Genomic DNA, 19,388 nt, shown 5'->3' on the forward strand with positions numbered 1-19,388 from the left:
AGACTAACAGCAGGGGCAACCTGGGAGCTTGTTAGAAATGTAGAATGCCAGGCCCTATCCCAGACCCACTGAATCAGAATCTTCATTTTAACAAGAGCTCCAGGTAATTTGTATGCACATTAAAGCTTGAGACCCACTGTTCTATAATTCAAGTGAAGATTTCCATTAGAATCTAATAAAAAAGTCTACAGAAAAGAGAAGCCATTCCCAGTGAAGTCTCTGGAATTGAGCCTAGAAAAGATGTCAGACCCCATCTTTCCCTCTCTCCCCTCCCCCCTTTTTTTTTAAATCCCATTACACTGTTAATCAGACCTTCTGAGAAGGGACAATTTGAAAGAAGTTAAATTTCAATAAATTAATCTTGGTTAGTTGGCCAGGGCAGAGATTTAAAATAGCAAATAACACAAGATTGTTGGATTCTGAGTGGATTTAATCTTCAAGGCTTTAATGCTTCAATCCCATGAGCACAGCTTCAAAACGTATTTGACTTCTCTTAAATTTGATGCCTGATTGCCATTGCCTCCTTTTCCCTCTTACCTAATTAATGTTCTTTATTCCAACTGTAATTTCATTTTTCCTTGATACAGTTTGAGTTGATGGATAATACAGGCCTTAGTTCCTTGGCCATATTTCCTCTGTCCACCACATTTACTTAAGGAAGGGACTTCAAAGGCACCTATGTATGCTTGTACCAGTCCCAGGGCATTGTGCATTATGTCCAGGCTAGATGCTACTGGTTGTAATTTGAGCCCATTTCTTCTTGTTTTGACCTTTATGGAGAAAAACAGCAGTTATTTACCATCCTGGAAATAATATCTCTTCATGTTACGCTCAACACTCCCATTTCCCATTCCCTCTAATCATTGTCAATGATGGTCTCTGGATATCCTCCAAGTACTTCAGGGTCCTTGAATTTTGGAGATGTCCCAAACCAAATACAGAACATTTTAAAAGAACTCAATGTGCTAATAAAAGCCCTGAAAAGAGTAGGAAGATAATCTGCTAAAATGAGTGACTGGGTCAGTTAATTGTTATGGTTGCCTTGAAGGGCAGTTATTCCATCCTTTTTATACATCAAATATCATCTGTCTTTGTAAATTATGTACCATAACAGTACGGCATAGGCTTCATCACTTTGGGGACTTTATTTATCCTCCTTTATCATTCATGTTCAGTATCTTGGTGAGATTAAACATAGGTTCCAAAGCAAAACCATTCAATCACAAATCACTGGACTACCAAAAATAAACCAATTCACAAGTGAATAATGAACTAAATGGGACCCATCATTTCTGCTAAGCCCCACATGCTAAAAACAGCATCAAGAGTGGTTATAGTAAGTCTGATAAGAGTAGGTTAAAGACCGTCAGGATCTCTTTGAAGTCAGCAACAGTAAACTCTCCAAACAATGTAAAACAGGAGATGGCCCAGAAAAATAATTTTCATTTGTTTGAGAAAAATGTTTTTGGAGAGTAAATTTGTGAACAGCATAGACTGTTTGGGGCAGCAGACCAATTATGTGATTAAAAACCTGCCACAGATAATCCACAAGGTGGAACTTCATGAATGATATTTTGTCTCCCCCTACAATTATTTCCTATTGACTTTCCTTCAACCCATCTCTACGGGTGACAGCCCTAGTTATCATTCACACAGTGTAGAAGTAGTTTTTGACTCTAAATTAATAACACTGGGTTCTAATTGTAGCTTCAACACTAACCAGCTAAGTGACCTTGTGAAAATCATTTTGCTGCTTTTATGCCTTTGTCTCTTCATCTGTGAAATGAGCACATTGAGATGGAATAGTGGAACTTAATCTTTCTATTACCAGAGACCCTTTAATGCTGTAGACCCTTGACATCCCTGATGGATATGCCTCAAAAGCTTTGCAAACACCTACATTTATAAATACCCAGTGTGGCATATAGCTTCTCTCATTAAATGCAATGAAGTATAATAAGCAGATATCTCTTCATAGCCTTAGTGATTCTGAAATATAGGACTAAAGTCATTTGCAAAACCATTAAAATAAATGCTGTGGCTAAAATAAACTCTAGACAGCATTGTATTACATCATTACTGTGGTAACAATGACAGTGCATTTCCTTTACTCTGCAAGGAACACAGGTGCCTCTGTGTGTGTTTGGGTGTGTTTAATCATTTCACAAGGGCTCTTGCATAAGGGACTTTGAATAGAGAACAACAAGGGCTTGTGGAGTGAAGGTGTCACTGGTCCCCAGGCTTTGTAGTGCACACTGTGCAATGCATGCCTCAGTGAAATTGCCAGTCCCAGAATGGACATGCGTGGTGATTTTCCAGTATGTTGAAACCACACCTATTAAGTCTGGCTTCCACCAGGTTCTGCTAGATTCAGTATTTTGAAAGATTTTGTTTCTCAAACCATACTTATTAAGTAATAATTAATTTCCTTCCCCAGTTGCATTTGGCAAAGACACATATCATTGCTGACTCAAGTTTCTTATCAATGTACAATATTCAGTGTTCCCATGACGCAACAGCATAGTTAACATCAAAAGCAAAGGAACTCATAAAAAAGAGGAAAGGAATCCAGTATTTCTTTTGTTTAGATTAAGCAGCCTTAGTGTGGATTTCATTACGTCAGGTTAGGAACCAACAGGATTAGAAGTTTCTCAAAGTTCCTTTCATGTACCATTCTGTGATTCAGGCTGCAGGCAGAGGCTCTTTTTCTCTGGCTGAAATCACAGGATCAATACCTATTAAGCTGTTTGGGGCTAATGGCCTGGTACAGCAATTATACCATCTCATCCCTTCTTCCTTCCATCTCTCTCATCCTCACCTCAGTGTCAACCTGTACTGGCGTGAGAAGTGAGGACTTTTAGGGCCAACATAGATTTATGGAGCCCTTGCCTTGTGCCAAACACCATGCTACAAACTAGAGGAAGCAAAATTAACAAGATACAGCCCCTACCCTTGGGTAATTTGCACTATACTAAAGGAGGCAAGCATTTAAACATATAATTTTTATTAGATACTGTATGAGTGCTAAGATTTGTATACAGAGTGATGGGAACCCAGAGGAGGGGTTCTTGGTGCTGCATATGAGTTCAGGGAGGGCTTCCTGGAGGAGGTGATGCTTGAGATAAGTCAGCCAGGCCAAGATAGACAGAAGGTTGTTCCAGCATGGGCAGTCAGAGGCATGATACCACATGGCAAAGGAAAGGCAACTGTGAGTGTTTGGTTTACTGAAGTGAGTCAATTAGTCATTGACAGAAATCTGCTAGGGGTTGCATAGCATAGTCTCCTGTCTGACTGAGGGCAAGATTCCCAAGAAGGGGGTAGCTGTGAGCTGGATGTTTGTTAGCAGCTAACTATTAGAAAACAACTGGAAAATGGGGCAACTGCTGGTAAAAAGGGATCTGGACAGGATACAACAGCATTCACTACACCTGACTAACTCTTCCTTATCCTTCAGCACTCAGGTTAGATGGTGCCACTCCCTCTAGTAGGCCTTCTCTACCAACAAGTGTGGGTTAGGGGCTCTCCTTTGTGCTCTCATGCACCTCTATACACCTCTATTACCCCTCACATAGCCTAATTATACCCCCAGTTAGGCTGTAAGTTCATGAACGCAGGGACTATTACTGTGCTAAAATATAGTAAACGCTCAGTTCATATCTAAATAGTCACCAAGTCCTGTGAAATGTCTCTTTCATTAGCCTCTTTGCTATCTTTCTGCCAATATGATCAGCTCATGGCTATTTTATTGCCCCCTTTTAGGTCTCTCCCAAACCCTCTGTAGGGCATTTTGACTATAATAGCAATCACATCTTTAAACAAAAATAAAAGCAAACCAGTCCACAACAAAACACTTTCGCTTCCAGAATGAAGTCCAAGCTGCTGAACTGCATTTGTAAAACCATCCCTAATCTGAACCAAACATATGCTTCCAACCCACTAGCCTGTTGGTTAGAACACTGCCCCATGGCATCCACGTGGCTTGTCCTTCTTGGCTCCAAATCTTGTCCTTACTGATCTTGGCACCTAGAATGCCCTCCCTGCCTCATCTTGGGCCTGGTGTTTCCTATGCATCCTACGAAGTCTGGAACAAGCCTCACTTCCATCTAAGGCTTCCTCTGTCTTCCTCCTTTTTGATCCATCTAGTATTATTGACAGCACCACTCATTTTATGCCTCAGCAGTGTCATGAACTGTATGTCCTATTATATATCAGCCACATGTGCATATTTTTCTCTCTCTTTCTAAACAGTACCTTCCTGAAGAGCAAGTGATATTTTATGTCACCCAGGGCTAGGACTGGCTACACAATTTGGGAGGCCCAGGGAAAAATTAAAATATAGGTCCCTTGCTAAAAAATTAAGAATTCGAAAAGGCCAAAAGTTGGTTGTTTGAAAACACCAACAAAATCAATAAACCATTGGCCAAACTGACAAAAGAAAAGCAGGAGAGGAGGCAAATAACCCAAATAAGAAATGAGATGTGGGGCATTACAACAGACCCAACTGAAATAAAAAGGATAATAACAGAATGCTATGAAAAATTGTACTCTAACAAATTTGAGAACCTAGAGGAAATGGACAAATTTCTAGAAACACACTACCTACCTAAACTAACACAAGCTGAGATAGAAAATCTAAACAGACACATAACAAGAGAAGAGATTGAAGAGGTAATAATAAAAAACAAAATTACCAAATAAAAAAATTAGCCTTGGCCCAGATGGCTTCACTGGAGAATTCTACCAAACATTCAAAGAAGAGCTCATACCAGTACTACTAAAACTATTTCAGAACATGGAAAAGGAAGGAATACTCTTGAATTCATTCTATGAAACCATCATAACCCTGATACCAAAACCAGGTAAAGACACCACAAAAAAAGAAAATTATAGACCAATATCCCTAATGAACATAGGTGCAAAAAATTCAGCATCATACCAAAAAATAATACATCACAACCAAGTGGGATTCATACCAGGTATGCAAGGAATGCTCAACATTAGAAAATCAGTGAACATAATCCACACCATAAATAGAAGAAAAGAAAAGAATCACATGATCATCTCAATCGATGTAGAAAAGGCATTTAATAAAGTTCATCACCCATTCTTGATAAAAACTCTCAATAAAATAGGAATGGAAGGGAAACTCCTCAATGTAATAAAGAGCATCTGTACAAAACCAATGGTCAACATAATTCCCAATGGAGAGAGGCTGAAAGCACTCCTCCTGAGAATGGGAACAAGACAAGGATGCCCTTTATCACCACTCCTGTTTAACATTGTCTTAGAAGTCCTAGCTAGAGCAGTAAGGCAGGAAAAAGAAATCAAGAGCATCCAAATTGGAAAGGAAGAAGTAAAACTATCCCTATTCACAGGTGATATAATACTATACATAGAGAACCCCAAAGATTCCGCAAGAAAACTACTGGAACTAATAGATTCGGCAGAGTAGTAGGATTACAAGATCAACATACAAAAATCAGTTGGATTCCTATACACCAACAAAAAGATCTTCGAAAAGGAAATCAGGAAAACAATACCATTTATAATAGCCCCTAAAAAGACAAAATACTTAGGAATAAATCTAATTAGGGATGTAAAAGACCTACACAAAGAAAACAATAAAATATTATTGCAAGAAACTAAGAGACCTACATAAATGGAAAAACATACCATGCTTATAGATAGGAAGACTCAACACTGTGAAAATGTCAATCCTACCCAAAGCAATCTACAGATATAACGCAATCCCAATCCAATGTCAACAGCATTATTTAATGAGATGGAAAAACTAATCACCAATCTTATATTGAAAGGAAATAGGCCCTGGATAAGCAAAGTATTACTGAAGAAAAAGAACAAGGTAGGAGGCCTCACACTTCCTGGTCTCAGAACCTACTATACAGTTACGGTCATCAAAACAGCCTGGTACTGGTACGACAACAGACATATAGACCAATGGAACAGAATTGAGAATCCAGATGTAAATCTATCTATCTATGGTCAGCTGATTTTTGACAAAGGACCAAAGTCCATTAAATGGGGAAAAGAGAGCCTTTTTAACAAATGGTGCTGGCAAAACTGGATGTCCATCTGTTAAAAAAAAATAAAGCAGAACCCATACCTCACACCATACACAAAAATTAACTCAAAATGGATCAAAGAAATACCTAAAAATAAAAACTAAAATGATAAAGATCATGGAAGAAAAAATAGGGACAATACTAGGGGCATAAATACAATACAAACCATAACTAACAATGTACAAACACCAGAAGATAAATTAGATAACTAGGAGCTCCTAAAAATTAAACACTCATACTCATCAAAAGACTGCACTAAAAGAGTAAAAAAGGACCTATAGACTGGGAAAAAATTTTTTTGACAGTGACATATCCAACAAAGACCTAATCTCTAAAATCTGTAGAATACTTCAACACCTCAACAACAAAAAGACAACCCAAGTAAAAAATGGACAAAAGATATGAAAAGACACTTTGCCAAAGAAAACATCCAGGTGTCTAACAGACACATGAGGAAATGCTCAAGATCATTAGCTATTAGAGAAGTGCAAATCAGAACTACAATGAGATACAATCTCACCCTGACATTACTGGTACTAATAATAAAAAAAAAAAAACAGAAAGTAAAAAATGTCGGAGAGGTTGCGGGGAGATTGGAACTCTTATGCACTGCTGGTGGGAATGTAAAATGGTGCAACCAAAATGAAAACTATATGGCACCTCCTTAAAAAGCTAGAAATAGAAATACCATATGATCCAGCTATCCCAAGAATACATCCTAGAGAAATAACAGCCCTCACACAAATAGACACAGGCACACCCATCTTCATTGCAGCATTATTCGTGACAGCAAAAAGATGGAAACAACCCAAGTGCCCATCAATAGATGAACGGATAAATTATGGTACATACACACAACGAAATACTAGGCAACGATAAAAAACAATGATGAATCTGCAAAACATCCCACAACATAGATGAATCTAGAGGGCATTATGCTGAGTGAAATAAAACAATCACAAAAGGATTTATATTATATTTATATTATAAAAACCCAAGAAAAGGTTTACACACAGAACAAAAAAAGACGGTTATGAAGTAGGAGAGGGGTCGGAGGGGAAATCACTGACTAAATAGTAGACAAGTGAACTTTGGTGAAGGAAAAGGCAACTCACAATATAGGGGAAGTCAGCACAACTTCACCAAGGCAAAGTCATAGAAGCTTGCTAGGCACATCCAAACACCTTGAGGACCAAGTTAATGGGGCTGAGGGCTGGGGAGCTTGGTCCTGAGGGACATCTAGGTCAATTGGCATAACATAGTTCATAAGAAAAAGTTCTACATCGTACTTTGGTGAGTAGAGTCTGGGGCCTTAAAAGCTTATGAGCAGCCAGCTAAGATACATCTATTGGTCCCATCATGTTTGGAGCAAAGAAGAGTGAAGAAAACCAAAGACACAAGGAAAATATTAGTCCAAAGGACTAATGGACTGCATGAACCACAGCCTCTACCAGCCTGAGCCGAAAAGAACTAAATGGTGCCGTGCTACCACCGCTGACTGCTCTGACATGGACCACAATAGAGGGTCCTAGACAGAGCAGGAGAAAAACATAGAATGAAATTCAAATTTAAAATAAAAGGATAGGCTTATTGGTCTGACAGAGACTGGAGGAATCCCCCAGGACTATGGCCCCTGGGCACCATGCTAACTCAGAACTGAAGCCACTCCTGAAGTCCACCTTTCAACCAAAGATTAGACAGGCCTATAAAACAGACGATAACACACATGAGGAACATGCTTCTTAGTTCAATTAGGTATAGGAGACCAAATGGACAACACCAGCCCAAGAGCAAAGACAAGAAGGCAGGTATACCTGTTGCTGTCAAGCTGATTCCAACTCATAGTGACTCTATAGGACAGAGTAGAACTGCCCCATAGGGTTTCCAAGGAGTGGTTGGTGAATTCAAACTGCTGGTCTTTTGGTTAGCAGCTGCTGTCTTAACCAATGTGTCACCAGGGATGTAAAGAAGGCAAGAAGGGACAGGAAAACTGGAGGAATGTACACAAAGAACACAGGGGGAAAAGGAAGGGGGAGAGTGCTGACATATTTGGGGAATTGCAACTAATGTCACAAAACAATTTGTGTATAAATTTTTGAATGAAAAACTAATTTGTGCTGTAAACCTTTCCTAAAACACAATTAAAAAAAAAAAGAATTCAAGGTGGCAACAGCCGAGTAGGGCCCGGTGTGGGCCCTTCTGATGGCAAGGCCCTATGGAACTGCACAGGTCACATACCCATGAGCCCTGCCCTGTCCAGGGCTGTGCATCCAATTGATGAACTCTTTCAAATGAATGGATGCAGTGGAAGAGTGAAAGTGTAGATAAATCAGTTCAGTTCTTTTTAACTCATCCTTTAGTTTGTGGGAGTATTTTGTTCCTAAAATTAAAGGAGGAAATGCTATAGGTAAAGGTAGTGGTTGACTGGAATCCATTGGCTCAGGAAAGAGCCTGTTGTTAATGTGTATATTAATCATAGGGAGTGGTGAAGGATAGACTTTAAAAGGATAAGATCATGACTCTCAAATATTTATTTATTTAAATGAACACATGTCAATTATTTTCTTTAACTCAATAATTAATGAGGGAACCAGAAAGGTGTTATAACCAGTTCAAAGGTGAATCCAATGAGCATGCTTATGTATACACCATTAGGAATGCTGAGGAGTCCCTGGGTGGTATATATGGTGAAGTGCTTGGCTACTAACTAAAAGATTGGTGGTTTGAGTCCACCCTGAGGCACCTCAGAAGAAAGGCCTGGTGATCTACTTCTGAAAGGTCACAACCTTCAAAACCCTATAGAGCAGTTATATTCTGAAACACATGGGGTTGCTATGAGTCAGAATCAACTCCACCATGGCAACTGGTTAGGAAAAGCTGAAATGAATTTGCCTAATAGATGCAGAACTGGCTGCTTCTACAGAAACAAAAGGAGCCAATCCAACCTCTGCCAGATGGGATGTGTATTCCTATTTACAGGAATTATTTCTATGACAATCAGTTTTCTATAAAGCAATTTCTATTCCTACAGAACTGTAAAATAGCCTAGTCAAAGACAATGACAGGCAGAGATAACTCAAATGGATGAGCAAGTCAGGACACCCACGAAATTTCAGGCTTTTCCAATTTTTACTCACAAGAGAAAGGCTATGCAGGAGAGCAAGTGATCTTAAGTTAATAACCTCTTCCCTGAATATGAGCACCTGGAACTTGTGGAAAATTGTTTCTATTAATAGCTATAGCTTCTCTTGTTTCCGTTCCTGGCTTTGCAATTGATATTACCTTTGTTGACGGGTTTTGATGGAAAATTTCTTTCCTTGGAATAGTCAAGTTGGGAAGGACTTCACAGCTAGAGTAGGAGTCTTGGCAAGGTCGTTTGGGAGCCTTGTTGTTCTTGGAAGGACTCCCAGTTTTGGTCTTAAGAAAAGGTAGATAGTTACAAGTACTTAAACATTATGAATTCTGAAACTCTGTGGGGGAATGGGCAAGCTATATAAACATTCAGCCATTCCAAAGGGCCAGACATGCATATTACTTACCAGAGTATGCCTCATTAAATATTAACACATTTGTAAATTATGGATTTTGTCAATTTATGTACTCAATTTAAATATTGCTCTTTCTCCAGGGGCCAACCCCATGATACAATTAAAATAACTACCTAAAACTGAGTCTCGCAGGGAAAATATAGGACTCCCTTTTAGAATATTCTATCCCCTTGCTGTTCAAAGTGTGGTCCCTGGAAGGGTGCTTTTTTAGAACTGCAGAATCTCAGGCCCCAGCTCAGACCTACTGGATCAGAATCTCCATTTTCCCAATACTCCAGGTGATTGGTAAGTATTTTACAGTGTGAGAAGTTCTACTTTACAGTATTAAGTCCTATAAGTCACCTCTAATGTCCTTATATTTTCACAGGAATTGCCTATCTGTTTGCCAAAGCTTATCTGGTCTCCAAAAAACCACAGTACCTGGACACGTGTATCCGGTGTGGAGAACTCACATGGCAGAAGGGCCTGCTAAAGAAGGGGCCAGGGATTTGCCATGGTGTGGCTGGCAGTGCCTATGTCTTCCTGCTGCTATACCGGCTCACAGGAAACTCTAAGTACATCTACCGAGCCCAAAGGTCAGCTGCTCTTCACATGTTTTGCTAATTTTAATCTAATTAATTTTGTTCCATTGGGAATACATTCACATGGTTCAAAAATGCAAAAAAGGAATATATCAACTATTCCCTGTAGGCATTTAGTTCACCTGGGGGTAATCAGCCTTACCAGTTTCTTGGATAGCTTTCCAGAGACAGTCTGTATATATACAAATAGGTGTACATACACTTGTCCCTCTTTTTATTCAAGTGGTAGCACCTTGCTATCTTAGGGATCACCCTAACTCAGTACATAAAAGACTGCTTCAGTCATTTTTATTGTTGCGTAGTATTCTACTGTATGAATAAACCATAATTAAACCAGTCCCATATTGAGGGGTGTTTGGATTATTTCCAATATTTTGTAATAACAAATAATACTATGATGAATAACTTTATATATGTATAAAATTATACATATATGTGTATATATATAATTTTACACATGTACACATGTCTCTGAGAGATAAATTCCTAAAAATGGAATTGCTGGGCCAAGGGTATATATATTTGTAATTTTGATTGATAGGGCCAAATTGCCCTCTGTAGTTTATTCCCTGGAAACCTGATGAAAATGGAACATCAACTGTGTACCAGACAACATTGCTTTTGGTAGAAATAAACGCTGGTTTGTAAATTGAGTAACCTGAACTGGAGGGACTATAAATGAACTAAAAATAACTCAATAACTTAATAACCCCATGGGATGCACAGTTGGGAGCTTCCCTGAATGCACAGTGGCATGAGACTGGCATTCGATTTGAGGGAACTTGGAAGCTATGTTCATAGGTTGTCACAAGAGATATTGGTTTTCTACGTGGCACTTAGGCCTTCTAAGCCAGGGGCCCTCTCACACACAAATCGTGTGGTCTTGTTCCCGTGCATCTGAGCAGTCACTTGGGGCCCAACTCCAGAAAAAAAGAATAGCCACTGAGCTGTTGTGAAGAGTTCCACTGAAGGGAAAAAGAAAACTCATTGCCATCGAATAAATTCCAACTCATAGCTACTCTACAGGACAGGGTAGAACTGCCCCCATAGGGTTTCAAAGGCCGTAAATCTCTGCAGAAACAGACTGCCATATCTTTATCCTGCCTGAAGGAATACACCTGATAATTATCTAATTGGTTGTATGACCTTGAACAAGTTACTCAACTTGTTCTGTGCCTCAATGTCCTCATCTGTTATGTGAAAAATAATGCGTACCTCATAGGGGTATTGTGTAGTTTAAATGAGTTAAATATATGCAGATTACTTAGAAAAACACCTGGCATGTAATAACTACAATGTAAGTATTTATTATTACTAAAAATTTTAGTTGTATCATTACAACATTTTTCTAAGTATAAATGTAGGTTCATATATATATTATACGTATGTGTTCTATATGTGTATTTTAATAGGCTCCTGCTATTAAAAAAAATTTTTTTAATATATACTTTGTGCAGGTTATAATTTTAAAAGACCAATTTTTAAAGGGCATCCTTCCTTTTTAGTTTGTATAGATCATTTTTAATGGCTATAGAGTTATTCACTATGAATGTACCATCATGAATTTAACCAATCTCTAATTAATGGGCATTTGGTATATGTATGCTTTTCACTAATACAAATAAAACTTCCCCAAAATATCTAAAATATTCAATACATTCATTCTGTGCCTAGTCAATAAAACAGAGGTAAATATCTGTCATGGACTGAACTGTGTCCCCCCAAAATATGTGTATCAATTTGGCTAGGCCATGATTCCCAGTATTGTGTGATTGTCCACCATTTTGTCATCTGATGTGATTTTTCTATGTATTATAAATCCTGTCTCTATGATGTTAATGAGATGGAATTAGTGGCAGATAGGTTGATGAGGCAGGACTCAATCTACAAGATTAGGTTGTGTCTTAAGCTGATCTCTTTTGAGATATAAAAGAGAGAAGGGAGCAGAGAGACATGGGAACCTTATACCACCAAGAATGAGAGCTAATAGAATAGCGCATCCTTTGGACCTGGGGTCCCTGGGCTGAGAAGGTCCTCAACCAGGGAAGATTGATGACAAAGGACCTTCCTCCAGAGCCAACAGAGAAAGAGAGAGCCTTCCCCTGGAGTTAGCACCCTGAATTCAGACTCCTAGCCTACTAAACTGTGAGAGAATAAATTTCTGTTGGTTAAAGCCATCCACTTGTGAAACTTCTGTTACAGTAGCATTAGATGACTAAGACATCTTTCTGGTATTCTCTGCTTTCAGCCATGCTCTATCTGATATCGGCAATGATATCACTCGTTCCACGTCCTTTTCTGAATCTGGCTTGAATTTTTGGCAATTCCCTGTCAGTGTACTGCTGTAATCACTTTTGAATGGTCTTCGGCGAAATTTTCCTTGTGTGTGATATTAATAATATCTTTTGAAAATTCTGCATTTTGAAGCATCACCTTTCTCTGGAATGGGTATAAATATGGGTCTCTTCCAGTCTTCCTTCAGTGCCATCAGTTCTTGATCATATGTTACTTCCTGAGATAGTTGGACGTCGACCAATTCTTTTTGGAAGAGTGACTCAGTGTATTTCTTCCATCTTCTTTTTATGCTTCCTGTGTCGTTTAATATTTTCCCCGTAGAATCCTTCAGTATTGCAACTTGAGATTTGAATTTTTTCTTCAGTTCTTTCAGCTTCATAAATGCCAAGCATGTTCTTGCCTTTCGGTTTTCTATCTCCAGGTCTTTGCACGTTTCGTTTTAATACTTTGTCTTCTAGAGCTGCTCTTTGAAATCTTCTGTTCAACTCTCTTTATCATTTCTTTCTTTCACTTTAGCTACTCTAAGTTCAAAAGCAACTTTCAGAGTCTCTTTTGACATCAATTTTGGTCTTTCTTTCCTGTCTTTTTAATGACCCCTTGCTTTATTCATGTATGATATCCTTGATGGCCTTCCGCAGCTCATCTGGTCTTCCGTCATTAGTGTTCAATGCATCAAATCTACTGTTGAGATGGTCTCTAAATTCAAGTGGGATATTCTCAAGGTCGTACTCTGACTCTCCTGGACTTGTTCTAATTTTCTTCAAGTTTCAGTTTGAACTTGCATGCGAATAATTGATGGTCTGTTTAGCTGTCAGCCCCTGGCCTTGTTCTGATTGATGTTATTGAGCTTTTCCATCATCTCTTTCCACAGATGTAGTCGGTTTGATTCCTGTGTATTCCATCTGGTAAGGCCCACGTGTATGGTTGCTGTTCATGTGCATGAAAAAAGGCATTTGCAATAAAGAAGTCATTGGTCTTGCAAAATTCTATCATGCGATCTCTGATGTCATCTCTATTACCAAGGCCATACTTTCCAACTACCAATCCTTCTTCTTTGTTTCTAGCTTTCACATTCCAGTTACCAAAAATTATCAGTGCATCTTGATTGCATGTTTGATCAATTTCAAACTGCAGAAGTTGGTAAAAACTTCAGTTTCTTCATCTTTGACCTTAGTGGTTGGTGCGTAAATTTGAATAATAGTCGTATGAACTGGTCTTCCTTTTAGGTGTATGGATATTATCCTATTACTGACAGTGTTGCACTTCAGGATAGATCTTGAAATGTCCCTTTTGATAATGAATGCAACACCATTCATCTTCAATTTGTCATTCCTGGCATATTATGCCATATGATTGTCTGATTCAAAATGGCCAATTCCAGTCCATTTCAGCTCACTAATGCCTAGGATATTGATGTTTATGTGTTGCATTTCATTTTTGATGACTTCCAATTTTCCTAAATTCATACTTTGTACATTTCATGTTCTGGTTGTTAATGGATGTTTGTAGCTGTTTCTTTTCATTTTGAGTTCTGCCACATCAGCAAATGTAGGTCCCGAAAGCTTGACTTCATCCATATCATTAAGGTTGACTCCACTTTGAGGTGGCAGCTCTTCCCCAGTCGTATTTTGAGTGCCTTCCAACCTGAGGGGCTCATCTTCCATCATTATATCAGACAATGTTCCACTGCTATTCATAAGGTTTTCATTGGCCAATTTTTTTTTTCAGAAATAGACTGACAGGTCCTTCTTCATAATCTGTCTTAGTCTGGAAGCTCTGCTGAAACCTGTCCACCGAGGGTGACCCTGCTGGTATTTGAAATACCAATGGCAAAGCTCCCAATATCATAGCAACACACAATCCCCCACAGTACGACAAACTGACAGACACGTGGTGGATTAGGTTATGTTTATTATGTTAATGAGGCAGGATTAGGATGTATCTTGAGTTAATCTCTTTTGAAATATAAAAGTGATTAAACAAGCGAGGGAGAGGGAGAGAAGCAGAGACAGTAGAAGAAACATGCCAAGCCACATGAAGATGGCTCAGGAGCAGAAACTCAGAAGAGACAAGGACTTTCCTCCAGAGCTGACAGACAGAAAAAGACTTCCTCTAGAGCCAGCACACTGAATTCAGACTTCTAGCCTCCTAAACTGTGAGAAAAAGAATTTGTTTGTTAAAGCCATCCACTTGTGGTATTTCTGTTATAGCAGCACTAGATAACTAAGACAGTACTTTTTATTATTTTATTTTAACATTTAACTCTTTAATTCATCTGGAATTTACTTTCATTAATAGTTCCAGGCAGGGATCTACCTTTTTTTAAATGAAAAACAAAATTTTACAATGGCATTTACTGACCACTGTCCCTAGTAATTAAAAATTCCAGCTTTATCATAAACTCAATTTATGTAAATTTGTGGCTTTGTTTCTGAGCTTCCTTCTGTTCCATTTATCCAGTTCTATATCATTATTCATTTATTTCTAATTTTTCTTAGGTATTCTCTTTCATCTATTCTTCCAGTTGAATTTTAGAATCAATTTGTCAAATAAAAAAAAATCCTAAGGAAATTTGATTGGTATTCCATTGATTATGGGTTACTTCAGTGATAAATAATATATTTAAGATATTGTGATTTTTGTCCATGAACATGGTACACTTTTCCATTTATTTATGTCTAAAATTGACATTTGGTAAAGTTTTGATCTTATGAAGAAAGTCTTATATGTTTCTTGTTAATTTTATTCCTAGTTGTTTTATGTTTCCAGATTTATTGTGAATGGAATCTTTTACTCCTTTGTATTTTCAAGGTTTTTATTACTGGTATTTATGAAAGATTTTAAATATAAGGATCCCCGGTGGCACAGTGATTAATTGTTTGGCTTCTAACCAAAAGGCTGGCAGTTTGAATCAGCAGCTGCTCCTTGAAAATCCTATGGGGCAGTTCTACTCTGTTCTATACAGTCGCTATGAGTTGGAATTGACTCGATGGCAACAGGTACACACACACACACACACACACATATATAACTGCAGTATATCAATTCTAAGATGCACTTTTTCATATAAACCAGCATTGTATCTTACATATTAGTTTTGATAAGTATCATAATGATATATTTGGCCACCTTACTGAACTCCTTTAAGGTTTCTATTAGTTTTCATTAGATTCCGTTGGGTTTTTTAGATACACATACATGTTATCTGAACATACTTATAGTTTTGTTATTTTTTTTCTCCTATGTATGCTTCCTTTTATTCACCATGGACTGGAATACCCATAACAATGTTGAATAATAAAAGAAATAGTCAATATCCTTGCCTTTTACCTGATTTTACTAGGAGTGCTTCTACATTTCATCATGATCTTTTAAACTGGCTTCTGATAATCTATATCATGTTAGATCATGACACCCCTCTGTTCCAAATCCATTGGAATGGCTTCCCATATGACTCAGAGTAAAGGCCAAAGTCTGGACTATGAACAACAGGCTCTACATGATCTAGCCTCCCATTACATATCTGATCTCATCCCCTACTCTTCTTTCTCCTGATTGTTTCCACCACTGTGGGTTTCTTGGGATCCCATTAAGATGCCAGGCACACCCTTCTTCAAGGCCTGCGAAGTCACTGTTCCACCCACCCGTATCCTATGTTTAGGAATCCTGTTAACTTGCTGGCTACCTAACCTATTTAGGTGGGAACCTGACCCTTCAGTTTCTGTATGTAGCAAAAGAAAGTCATTTTGGGTCTCATCTAGGGTAATGGGATTTTACTTTGGGATAAATTTCATCAGGATTACTTATGTCTTGTAAAAGTTTATTAAAAAGGGACAGAACAACCTTCCTTTTTCTGCAAGGTGTATCCTAGCTTACAAAGTTTTGGTTATAAGATTCTGGGGCATGAGGCTTTCAGACAGCTGAAATTTCACTTACAGTTAGAAGAATGAAAATGCACAGTTGATATCTGAATATTGTTTGGCCATTGCACTTAATTGCTTAGGTACTGAAATTTCCACTTCATTATAATTCAAAAGTTAAAATAGGGCATGGCCCAAAGAGAAGAGGCTTCCCTAATTTTGGCAGCTTCTGAAACAGTAATGTCAACAATATATACCTCCCTGGAATAAACATTGCTTGATCATCATGTATTACTCTTTTAACAGACATTTGGAATTCATAGCTGTAGACAAATATTTGATACCTTTTTAAATTTCTTCTGTGACTACTCAGTTATTCAGGTTTTCTACCACTTCCATTAATTTTGGTAGTGAATATATTTCTATAAAAGACTCTAGTTCATATGGATTTTCAAATTTTTGACATAAAGCTCTAATAGTATTGTTCTATAAAGAATTGGCTCTTGATTATGTTTTGCTTTTATTTTGTTTTTCTCTTTTGCTTCCTAATTTATTATTTTCTGCCTTTATTTTTACTTTTCACTGTTACTTTATTTTGTTATTTTCTATTGTTGGTAAAAACGGTTAACTAGAATATCTTCCGTTTTTCTTTTATTATTATCATAGTCATCATCATCGTCAGTATGATTATTAACAAAAAGTTATGTATCTGTTAATTTCTGAGTTCAGTTTTGACTATAACCAATCAAGTTTTGATATGTAATGTTCTCAGTATCTTTTAGTTTTTTAAACTTCTGTAATTGCCATTCTGATTTCCATTTTGAGGAGAATTTTTTAGAAAAGTGTATTTATTGGTTTGGTTTTTGCACTATTGGGTAGATTTTTGAAACAATCATTTTTACTTTTTGGATCAACACCATTTTTCAGAAACAATAACACAGTGCAGGTCAGAAAGCAATAAAACTGCTACTCTCATCCACTTCCAGTACTGTTGTAAATTGCTACATATCATTTAGAAATTCTTTTGAAAAGCACATAATATTTTTAATATTATTTTAGGTGAAAAAATTCAGAATACCAAATGGTACATGCACTATAAATGCAATGTAATAAATAAATCAAAGTTTAGGGACAAAAAGTCAGAAGAAGAAAGAACAAAATTAACTGTGAGTTTCTTTTAAAGTCTGGTGGTTTTCTCTGCTTCACAAATATTCTACTACAATATGCTTATGTGAAAAAATAATATTTACCATTTACCGAATGCTTTTTTATATGCTCAGAGCTTAATCCATCAGGCGCTTCTTGGAAACTCTATCGGGGAGTTCTACTCTCTCCTATAGGGTGCTATGAGTTGGAATCGACTCGTTGGCAGTGGGTTTTTTTTTTTCTTTCAGAGCTTAATATATGGTACCTTTAATCTTTATAGGTAGTCCTATGCAATTCTGCAATTGCCCACCAGCTGCTCCTTGGGAACCCTATGAAGCAGTCTGCTCTGTCCTATAGGGTCATTTTGAGTTGAAATCGTCTCTGTGGCAACAGGTTTTGATTTGGTATAGTAAGATTAAAAAAATTACCAAAGGCCATAACCCAACCCAATCCAACCCATTGCTGTCGAGTTGATTCTGACTCATAGCGACCCAATAGGACAGAGTAGAATGGCTCCCACAGGGTTTTCAAGAAGCGGCTGGTAGATCGAACTGCCGACCTTTTGGTTAGCAGCCGATCTCTTAACCACTGCCCCACCAGGATTCCACCAAAGGCTGTATACCAGGAAATTACCAGAGTTGAGTATCTCAAATTCAAAGCCATTCTTCTTTCTACTACATTACACGACCACCCGTTGCTGTCGAGTCGATTCGGGCTCGTAGTGACCCTATAGGACAGAATAGATTGCCCCATAGGGTTTCCAGGGAGCAGCTGGTGGATTTGAACTACCGACCTTTTGATTAGCAGCTGGTCTTTTAACCACTGCTCCATGAGAACTCCTCTACTACACCAGGGGTTTTTTTTTTTTTATTGTGCTTTAAGTGAAAGTTTACAAATCAAGACAGTCTCTCATTCAAAAATCTGTATACACCTTGCTATATACTCCTAATTGCTTTCCCGCTAATGAGACAGCACACTCCTTCCCTCCACTCTCTATTTTCGTGGCCATTCAGCCAGCTTCTGACCCCTTCAGCCCTCTCATCTCCCTTCCAGACGAGAGATGCCGACATAGTCTCATGTGTCCACTTGATCCAAAAAGCTCACTCTTTACCAGTATCATTTTCTATCCCATAGTCCAGTCCAATCCCTGTCTGAAGAGTTGCCTTTGGAAATGGTTCCTGTCTTGGGCTAACAGAAAGTCTGGGGACCGTGACCTCCGGGGTCCTTCTAGTCTCAGTCAGACCATTAAGTCTGGTCTTTTTACGAGAATTTGGGGTCTGTATCCCCCTGCTCTCCTGCTCCCTCAGGGGTTCTCTGTTGTGTTCCCTGTCAAGACAGTCATCAGTTGTAGCCAGGCACCATCTAGTTCTTCTGGTCTCAGGCTGATGTAGTCTCTACACCAGGGATTCTTAATCTAGGGTACCTGAACTTGCTTGAAAAAAAAAAAGATTACATTGTTTTTCCATTAACATCAAACTAAAATGGGACATTTCCTTCCATTATGAATGTAGATAACAAGCCACGATAGTATTAACAGTAGCTGTGACTCTGTCACCAATAAAAGTGACAGATATTCTCATGTCACATTACTGTTGTTGCAGGTATTGTGAAGTATATTCCACTCCCACCACTACTTAGAAATGCTACTGGTTATTGAACCCACTACTAGATTTTGCTATTTAATGTGTTAATAAAGACTACATATATTGCTATATTACTAGTTCTTTTTTTTTTAATTTTTGGCAACCGCTTAATATGGAGTTCTGGTGGCGCAGTGGTTAAGAACTCGGCTGCTAACAGAAAGATCGGCAGTTAGAATCCACCAGCCACTCCTTGAAAACCCTATGGGGCAGTTCTAATCCATCCTATAGGGTT

The 19,388-nt window shown here is 38.1% G+C and overlaps 1 protein-coding gene across 1 annotated transcript in view; it reads left to right on the forward strand.

Annotated features, from left to right (window-relative positions):
• Nucleotides 1-19,388, forward strand: part of LANCL3 (LanC like family member 3) — a 128,696-nt gene that overhangs the window by 106,875 nt on the left and 2,433 nt on the right. Inside the window, exon 4 of the mRNA XM_003422163.3 lies at nt 9,999-10,206. Coding sequence (XP_003422211.1) covers nt 9,999-10,206 — 208 coding nt within the window. The remainder of the gene's footprint in view (nt 1-9,998; nt 10,207-19,388) is intronic.

This window comes from Loxodonta africana, chromosome X (assembly GCF_030014295.1).
Source record: "Loxodonta africana isolate mLoxAfr1 chromosome X, mLoxAfr1.hap2, whole genome shotgun sequence".
Taxonomy (NCBI): domain Eukaryota; kingdom Metazoa; phylum Chordata; class Mammalia; order Proboscidea; family Elephantidae; genus Loxodonta; species Loxodonta africana.